The sequence below is a fragment of the Chaetodon auriga genome, chromosome 13, assembly GCF_051107435.1.
Source record: "Chaetodon auriga isolate fChaAug3 chromosome 13, fChaAug3.hap1, whole genome shotgun sequence".
NCBI lineage: Eukaryota > Metazoa > Chordata > Actinopteri > Chaetodontiformes > Chaetodontidae > Chaetodon > Chaetodon auriga.
The window spans coordinates 26184698-26194628 of NC_135086.1; the positions used below are offsets into that span (position 1 = coordinate 26184698).

The 9931-nt window shown below is 37.5% G+C and overlaps 1 protein-coding gene across 20 annotated transcripts in view; it reads left to right on the forward strand.

Moving 5' to 3' along the window:
- The window catches only part of lrch1 (leucine-rich repeats and calponin homology (CH) domain containing 1), a 210005-nt gene extending 200935 nt beyond the window's left edge, over positions 1-9070 (forward strand). For 12 of the 20 annotated variants that reach the window (XM_076747011.1, XM_076747016.1, XM_076747012.1 and 9 more), the window contains one exon: positions 424-9070. In XM_076747011.1, coding sequence (XP_076603126.1) covers positions 424-717 — 294 coding nt within the window. In that variant the 3' untranslated portion in view covers positions 718-9070. The remainder of the gene's footprint in view (positions 1-423) is intronic. The other 8 variants (XM_076747021.1, XM_076747026.1, XM_076747024.1 and 5 more) reach the window with 1 other exon arrangement.
- Positions 9071-9931: the final 861 nt, after the last annotated feature.

Here is a 9931-nt window from a genome sequence, read left to right on the forward strand (position 1 = left end):
CCTCCTGGTTTTTGGTTCTTCCTTGTCTTTCTTGGAGAATATTTTTTTCCTCTCCTTGCTTGAACTTTTTTAACTGCATCACTTCTGTATCACCAACTTCCTTTCCTCCTTTTACTCACCCCTTTGTTTCCTCCTGCCATTTCTGTTCCATCTTGATTGTCTATTTTTTACCTTATCCTCCCCCATCTCCTTCATCCTTTATTCTATACTACTTCTGTAATTTGCTTGTTTCCACCTCTGTCTCATCCCTACCCCTCTTTCTCATCCCCTGGCTATTTTCGCTTTCCCTTTCCTTCTTTATGCATACTTTCATCCTTCCTTCTCTCCTTTCTTCCCTCCTTCCTTGTCTCACTCCCACCTTCTGCCCTTTTTTGTCCCTCCCTTCTTTCATTTTTTTGCCCTGTCTTTCTAATGGGGTGCCAGTCATCCCTTTGTTCACCCTATGACATCATCCAGTGCCGTCTGCAGCCGGTTCGTGCCACAGTTCAGGTGCTGGTTGCCTTCGATACATCCTCTGTGGACAGAAAACAGGAAGAGGAAATCTCAGCTCCAAACCTTGTCTACTTCAGGGGGTCAGAGACTCCCTCATTGGTTTCTGTTACCACTCAAACTCCACCTCCTGCATGGCAAATCTGGGACCTTATTGGCTCAAGCCTGCTTCACATCCTCTGCCTAGTTCTGCTGTTCGTGGCCTATAGTTGGAGTGAGCTAACATAACTGTGACAGCATCCTGTCTGTTGCCTGCCAGTTCCACCCTGTTTCTGCAAAGCTACTGCTCCTTATTTGAGGTGCATTTATGTCACATGGGAAAAATCACACTTAAAAATATACTTTCACTGGAAGTTTTCAGTAGTGTTAACATTTCTGTTAGTTCATTAATGTTTGCTAAAAAATCTGAGTATAGTAATTAATTAAAGACTAGCTACATCCAAAAATGTTATGCATTGTAAAATTATTTGTTACTCTTCTCAGAGAGGATACAATAACTCTTGTCATTTTGTCAATAGTCGAGTTGGATTTTCCTCAAAACGTCAGACTCAGTGGACCACCCTATGGCTAAAGGGAGCAAAAGCTGTTTATTTTGAAATGGAAATTATGATCAGCTCCGATTTTTAATGTCACATCGAGAGGGATCAGATTTTAAGCAAGAAAGATGATTTTGTCTGTGAGTTGTAGACTACAATGTTAATAATCAGCTCTGAAATTTGGTTTTGGAGACCTCTGGTTGATGGATTGATGATTAATAAGAGGAATGATATGAAACATGAATGAAACACATCTGCCCTCTGATAACTGTGCTGTATTCAGAGCTAGAGCCTCTTGTAGGAAAGACGCTAGCCAAGCTACAACACAAGTGCCCACATAGAAATTCACATAAACACGTTTCTAGTCACTGTCAAAGCTCCTTCATATCCTATGTTTCCCCTTTCTATGTCAATCTGACTACTAGAGGGATAGCAGAATTTGAGGGTGTGTAACATTTGTGATACACATAAGCTAAGAAAAATTGAAGTGACCATTCAGAAACTGCTTTCATGACATCTTAATGATCTAATCTGGGATCATTAAAATTTATATTATCTTAAAACCGCAACACTTTTGTTCATCCCATGTGGTACAAATGCAGTGTCAGCATGAGCCAACGCCTTTCTCTTCACGTCCTGGCGCCTCATTTATAAAACATTGCATAGAATCCATACTAAAAGTGTGCGTACGCCCAAAAGCTGAAAATGGCGTACGCCAAAAAATATTCGGATTTATAAAACCGTGCGTACTCACACCTGCACGCAAATTTCCCTTTATAAATCACACTCCACCTGGAAGATTGCGCAGGTGGATTCACCTCAAATCCCGCCCCTGACACACCCACATTTTACCATGAATGGTCAATGCAAAGTACCTCATGAATGGCTTTGCATATAAATATGCCTGCTGATCAATGGCATTTTACATTCGATCATGGCAGAGAAAAGAAAAAGAAATTTTACGGAGACTGAAATCGAGGTGCTTGTGGGTGAGGTGGAGGCCAGAAAGGATATTTTGTTTGGTGGTCACAGTAGTGGCGTCACGAATACAATAAAAAAAAAAAAAAGAGTGGCGGCACGTCGTCACCGCAGTGAATAGTTCCAGTGCCACAGAGCGATCTGTGGCAGAAATTACAGATCCCTACACTACTGTGCATCAGGATGAATGAGTCATGTGTTGACCCAGGCCACCGTGCCACTACATTCGTCAAGATCATGTCCGAGGTACAAATAATTTGTACATTGAGTGAATGCACATTTTTTCGATTCACATAAGAAAATTCATTTTCACTCTGAGCCCTTATAGCAATGTGAGTGCAGTCAATTGCGTCGATTATATTTGGGAAACCGGACATTGCTGCAAATTGCCTTTTAATGTTGGCCTGTTCACCCACAGTGTAAGGAAACCTGATGTATCGACTGGTCATTTTTATAATGCCATCCAAAACGGCTGGCATTATGGCGCTGAGGGATGGCTGCGATATCCCAGACCTAAGGACATAATTTAACTGAATTATATCATACCCAAAAGGGGCTTTAGACAGACAATGTAACATTATATAATATTAATCATATCAAACACTTACCTGTCGGCTAATTCCCACTGAAAGGAGCCAGTCGCCAGAAACCCCAGAGTGGTCAGCACCTGAATATGCACCGGGATGGCGCGGTTCCGGCGGGTGGGTCTATCTAACACTGGGCCCAGTTCAGCACATAGATCCAAGAGCACCGCTTTAGGGAATCTAAATCGGCTTATTAGCCAGTCATCATCATGGGCCAGGGAATCTCCGTGGTCCCTAAAACTTCTCTCCATCCTGATCCTACCATTTGCGTGATCTTCCAGCAGTGCCAGCGCATCCATTGTGCAGCATTACGCACGAGTGTCACCGCACTATTTATATGCTTACTCAGCAAATTGAATGATTGTTACACACCTTGTCAGAATTAATACTAATCCGTCAGTGCCATCCACCGCATTGTATCATTTGAAGATGGAAGTATGATATATGAACATTGTGCATACAGTAGTAGGCCTAACGGCTCATTAATGGAACACATCTATAACACTGCAGACTTGGGTGTTTATGATTACACGGGCCTATAAGTCTGATATGTGATGACATTAAATGTATGAGATCACTCTGGCTTCAATTCACCACCTCACCATCTGCACCGCCAGTTTCCCCGTCTCCAACATGTTCGTACGCAAGCATCAAAGTTGGCGTACCAGTGCGCACATTCTCATGCTAAGTTTATTTTTACAAATCACAACCTTTGTGTAGGAAGTTGCGTACGCAACTTTCAAGCCCCGTTTTGTGCGTAAGCAAGTTTCTAAATGAGGCCCCTGCTCCTTGTTAAACTTTCTGTTCTTGTCACCCATTTAGGAAACATCAACTCACAAACGTGTGTGTCTTTGCAATAAATTAGCACTAAAACTCTTAACAGAGGCAAGGCATGTGGAGCAGCAAGTTATTTAAAGTCAGTGATGTCTTATGAACATGCTGTAGAGCAGGGATAATCTAATCTGTGCGGGACTGAAAGGGTCCTTGGCTCAAAAGATGTGTGATGAAACTCTTGTTTTGTTCACCTGTTGGAGCCATGAAAACTTTTTGGTCATTGTCCTGTGTCCAGCAGGCATTCAGCAACATCATGGAGGTCTAAGTGGACAACTGGCTGTCGGCAGTTATTTTTTTTTTTTTTAATTCCATCAACCGGGTGTTAATACATTTAGTTATTCTCTAAATAAAGATAAATGCTGTATAAGGTGTTGCCAATGCAGATTACGGTGACAGTGGTTCTCAGTGGCGTTTACATGTGCATGACACTGTTTATTCACTACCAAGCCACATTTATGGCTAAAGATGCACCCTCCACATTGTGTTACAAATTCATGGTCTAAGGTTCAATTTATTCATCCATGAAAACATGGAAATACTGTGTTAAATTCGATTCGAATCACCCAACACTGATTACATAAAATGTAAATACATACCAAAAGAACAAAGATACAGAAAAATAGCCTTCCTTGGCATTTGTACAAATATTGAAGTAAAACTTGACCTTTGAGTTGATTTTTTTTTCTCTTTTTTATGCTAGCTTCATGCTAGTACTTGAGAAACAAGAAAATGGAAGAAAAATGTTGAGAGCGAGAGAAACAGAGCTGCTTTAATGGCCAGACCAAAAGGTACTGTAAATCTGGCATGCTAATGTCGTGTAATTGCATTGTGAAGGATAGATGGCAAGATTTTCTCTCCAGAATGACTCACCCCATGCTAAAAACTAGCAGTTAGTAGACACTTAAGCTACTGTGCTAATATTTCAGCATGGTTTTGGTGATTTAATTGAAAAGTTTGGGCTTAGTTTGGGCTTTCTTTAAAATTTTATTATATCAGTTTCAAGTTATCTTGAAATTCATGATGAAATGCTGTTGTTTATATGCAACCTAGATATCTGAAAAACTTTCTTCAACTAAATTTACACAGTTTTCAAAGGTTGTTTGATGCCGAATCAGTGCTTACTGGCCTGTCTTAACAACAACACAATGACACTTAGCTGAACAAATACTGTGGTTAACTAGCTAACAAGTTAACAATCTAAAGTCAGTCAAATGGAACAGTGATCTTTAGATCTTGGCCAGACAGAAATTAAACATGTCCATCAAATTATTTTGAGAATGCCACATTGTACTTTAAAGAATACAATCAGAAGTGCTGAAGACCTCCAATATAGCAGCCAAATGGCACTGCAGAAGCTCCTCTGTTTGATCACTGATGCGCTTATAAGATGTTTTTTAGTGACACTAACAAGAAGAGCAGCTTTGAATATAAGGTGATTCCTTGCACATTTAAAATTTGTAGTGTCAGAATGATTGCAGTTAGTGACTTCATGGTGTTTTTTCATAGTTGTTGCCATATTTTAGAAGGCTGAACTGCATGAGCACATGATTCCTGAATGGAGATTTTCAGTGACTGACCATGAGGGTGAGGAGCAAACTGAAGCCATATGACAAGAGTTAGAGATTATTCAAAATAAATTAAATCTTGGGTCTTCATTTATCAGAATTGTTATCTAAAAAAAACTTATTTGAGTGTGATATTTTGAAATTTAAGAAAAATGTAGATTTTATTTTATTAATTTTGTCCTGATCCAGTGCTTAATTGAGATGGCTTTTAATTTACATCAACCAACTCTACTGCATCCAGTGTGACTGCTTTTGGAGACCATTTGAAGGGCTATAGACATTAGATGAGTTTATGAAATTAGATATATATTAGATGTTTATCTTACAGTTTGATACACAGAATGTCACCGTGTTTGTAATGTTTAAAGGAATTAAAAACTGAAGAATAAGAGTATTTGCTAAGCCCACTACAACTAAAAAGCAGAATTTTGTCTGGCCATGTAAGCAGCTGATTGGCTGTTGGGTACAGCTGTCTGTCACTGGTACTTAGCCTTTAAATAGTGATGTTAAGGAAACAGAAAATGCCTTGTATTTATGATAAATAGAACACTGAATATTTGACATGAACCAGTTTAAGATAAGAAACTTCACTGGCATTGATACAATATTAATTTCTGTTTGTATGAATATGATTATTGAAGCTATATATGTATTCATATTCTGTGAATTAAGTATTGTCAATTTCAATTGCTGTTTCAACATTCTCTGCACAGATTTTTAACTTATTGCTGATGTGAATGGATTTCATGTATGAGGGGGATTATTTTCATGACTTGATATTTGACAGTGTTGAAGACTGAGGTAATAAATGCAATTTAGGATGTTCTCTGAGTCATTGTTTAAGCTAGAGGTATAAAGGGTTTGAAGCAGACTTCAGCCAAAAACTTGTGGACTTCACCCAACCTGAACTAGGTCTTAAAGAAATTGTTCTTCATTTGATCTGCTGACTCTGGACTCTACTTGTTGTTAAGTGACCAGTATTCCACACGTAGGTCACCTGAAGCCACCTGAGCCAGAGCGCTGTTTACTGGCGGAGACTCTATGATGTAGTGGAAAATCTCAGAAAAGCTAGCAAGTTTATTTGAGAGTTCTTTGTCACACACTGTTCCCAACTGTCAAGAATGACCTGTTTGGGCTCAGGTCTCTCTTTTTTTTCTTCTCAAATACATGTCTGGTTTCAATTACAAATTTCTGGACCAGTGAAGACTACTACTTTTTGAATGTCTTCTTGCCTCTGTGTATACTGGGTCTGAATGTCCAAATATGTCAAACCTCCAAGTTTTTCAAGTTTTTGAGTATTCGGCTTCACACAGGGTCACCAACAGGATGTGTCAATATTGCGTGGTGGTGGTAATGCAGTTTAAACTTTGTTATCCATACGAAATATGAAGCTGTAGGCTACGTAATGCTGATAAATTATTAAATCATAAAGTGTTTTACTTGATCTTACTTGTGTATAATTTTTACATTAAATAAACAAAAATCTACCAACTGGCATTAAGTTTAGTAATATATAAACATCAAGTAGGCTGGAGAGAGTGAGAGCTTTTGGCAGTCTTGAACTGAGAGTGTGTGGCTATGGCTATTTCCTGGAAGCAGTACTGTATGTACCAGTGCAAGTCCGGTATGTACCAAACTCAGAATGTCTCAGTAGAAAAGATTTGTTCACCCATTTTTTTTTTTTTTTTTTTTTTTTGTCAACAGTGGCGGAGATGAGACAGTCAGCAAATTGTGCATGCAGGCAGACTTGCAGAAACATATTTTACATTATTTTACATTGACACATATTGTCTCTAAATCCTTTGCTGCCCTTGTCCCTTTTCTGCCTCCTCATCTGCTCCTACATTCCTTTCCTTCTCTTGGTTTTCTCTCTGTCCTGTTCTTTTCATCTCCATCTCTCCTTCCCTCTGACTCTGGTCTCCCAGGACAAACTGTGTCTTCCTCACCACATCCTGGAGGAGAAAGGCCTGGTGAAGGTGAGCATCATGGTCCAGGCTCTGATGGATGAGGCCTCCTATAAACACACCCTCCTGACATGAGCAGCTTGAACTGACTGACACGCACAACAACACACAACTGGATCAACATGCAGACTTGATTTCATGTTACACCCCTCTGTGGTCATTCTGCATCCTTCTCTGTAATATAAGTGTATTTATCCCATTTAAGGATGCCAAATGGTGTTAATGGGAACTAAACCAGACAGCATGGATTTATTTACTAATTCTTGAGAGAGAACTTCTGGGTGGATTTAGAATTCAGTATAATGCCAAGCAGGCAGACTGGTGAAAGAGCTAAATTTTACCACCGTGTGACTGGTCGCAGATGATTTCTTATCATAAATGTTTTATTTTATTTTATTTTATTTTATTTTATCAGTTTCAGGTGGAATGTGTGTCTGATTTCCTCCCATTTCTTCAGGTAAACACAAGACACAAACTGAATGGCATAAATACAACATTAATCTTGATTGATTGATTGATTGATTGTTTGTTTGTTTTGGTTATCAAGAAGTTCTTACACTGGTTATACCAAAAATTATTAGGACCACTCTGAGAGTGAGAGAGAATAAAATCAAAATATCAAAATTCCTAATATTATGGGAATAGAGTGGTATGTGGGAGTTAAAAAAAAAAAAAAAAAAAAAAAAAAAAAAAAAGTAACATTACAAAGTAAAGCAATTTTACAAGAATATTTGTAATATTTTGTGTTTTAGCTTGGATTTTATTGGAAAAAGATATTTTACAAGAGAAAGTTGCCACATTTGAGCTACTTAAGTAGTAGTATTGCAAGATGTAGCTTTATTCTTGTAATATTATAACTTTCCTCTTGAAGTTAAATGATTATATTATTTGTATTAATTTTTAATTTCATAAAATTACAACTATGTTCTTGTGATATGACTTACCCTGTCATTATTTTTTTTTTTCTTGAAACTCTTTTATTTATATATGTTACATATTTTCTTAAAAGATTATTACTTAATTCTAAAAATCTGAGATGTATTTGTCCATAATTATGGCTTTAATACTTGCACAGAAATCTCATAGATATAGGGACATATTTCAGAAAGCTAGTATTTAAATCTAAATTAGATTTAGAGTTGGCAGAGCTGTTTAGCCTTTTCATCATTCAGTCTGAACCATTTCGACTGGCATTCAACTTCACCTGTTGATATCATGCACTCTTGAGCAAAACCTCTTGAATGATTTTACAAACCATTAGTTACACTTAGAGATTTTTTTTCCTACAGAGGTTTCAGGTGAGTACGACTGGACTCTGTGAGTATTTGTCATCTTGCTCTCAGTTCCCTGAAGAGAATAAAAGCAAAATGCTATATTCTTGACGTAGAGTGAGGTAAATTTTAATAACAATTTGCATTTTAACATAAAGATACCGATAATATAAAGAGAAGCTATTTGAGTAGTTGTATACATATTAAAATGGAATACCCAAAAATATTTTCATTTAATATATTTTAGGTATAATTGTGTATTTTCTCTAAAAGTTTTGTTGTAACTTCCTGTGGAGCTCCATGCATGCATGTCCCTGAACCAGGTCTGGATCTGTGTTAACATTCCACTGTGGGGGCACTACTCTGTAAGTTTGGGGTTTTGGGGTCTTTTGTATATAGTCTTTTCTCACCTTGAATCTTTCTACAGATGTTGGGAATCTGTATTCATTTCAGATGTGGTTAATTTACGAGATTGATTTTGCTATTGTGCCAAGACGTGATGTTAACACAAGTAAAATGTCACTATCTTTCAAGGGCAAATAATAATTTTAATTATTACACATATTTTTTTGAGCTCCTCCTATCTGCAAGCAACAGAACACCATCTGTATTTTACTGTATGACTCAATGCGCCTGCAATCTTAAACCACAATCTTAAACCAACCAATCATCTACAGAGCCTTTCTGATCTTGATTTCTATGTAAATATTTTTTTTCATCAGCATTCATGCTGGAAGCAACTTGGTAAATATCAGCTGTATATTAGACATTTAAACTTGAGGATAAGGCAGGTGCAAGGTCAGTATGGATGATATATCTTAAAGTCAAAATTCTTAAGCACCATGAGTTTTTTTTTTTTTTTTTTTTTTTAAAGAAAAGAAACTCAAAGCCACTGAATTTTAAAAATTAAAATGAAATGAAAAATGAATAAATAAACTGCAAACTGTATCAAACAAGAGAACACATGGCAGTTGAAGGTCTTCTTAAACATTTGTGTGAATTGTTTCTAATTTGTGCCTGTGTGTGTGCAGATTTGTGTGTGTTGCCAATCATGACACAATGGCATAATATCCCCACAAGTGTGTGTGTGTGTGTGTGTGTGGGGGGGGGGGGGGGTCCTTCTCCAAAAACTCCCCTACCTTAACCACAAAAGAAATAAAAATAAAACCCTCCTAAATGAGGAGGCCTGCAAAGGTTTAATGTTTGTGATTAAACTCTGGCTAGTAACAATGGTTTCAAATGAGTGTTGGGTATTGTTGAGACAGTTGGATGATAATCATCGGGAAGCCAGGGTCAAAACAATGAAGCCCAACTGTATGTGACAAACACCAGCTAAATTCTGCTAACAGCACTTTTTGCTTTGTTATTGTGGCTCTTCAAAGGCATTTTTAAGGTAAAATCAACTATAACATGACATGAACTGTTTAACTTTTATAGCAATATTTCACAGTGTGTCTGATTAGCCTCATTGAAGACTCCACTACTCCACAATATTACTGGTAAAGGGTATAAAAGTATGATCTGATAAACTGAGTTGGTGGCAGTTAATAATACTGGCAAACTCGACTCTAGCTTTGAATCAAACATTTAGGTATGTAAAGTTCAGTCCAGATTTGTCAGCAGGCAAAATTGCTGTTATTTTTGTTATTGGTATTCAGTCTATTCAGTTATAGGTAGTCAGACAGCAATAGTTGATGTAATTCATAAGAG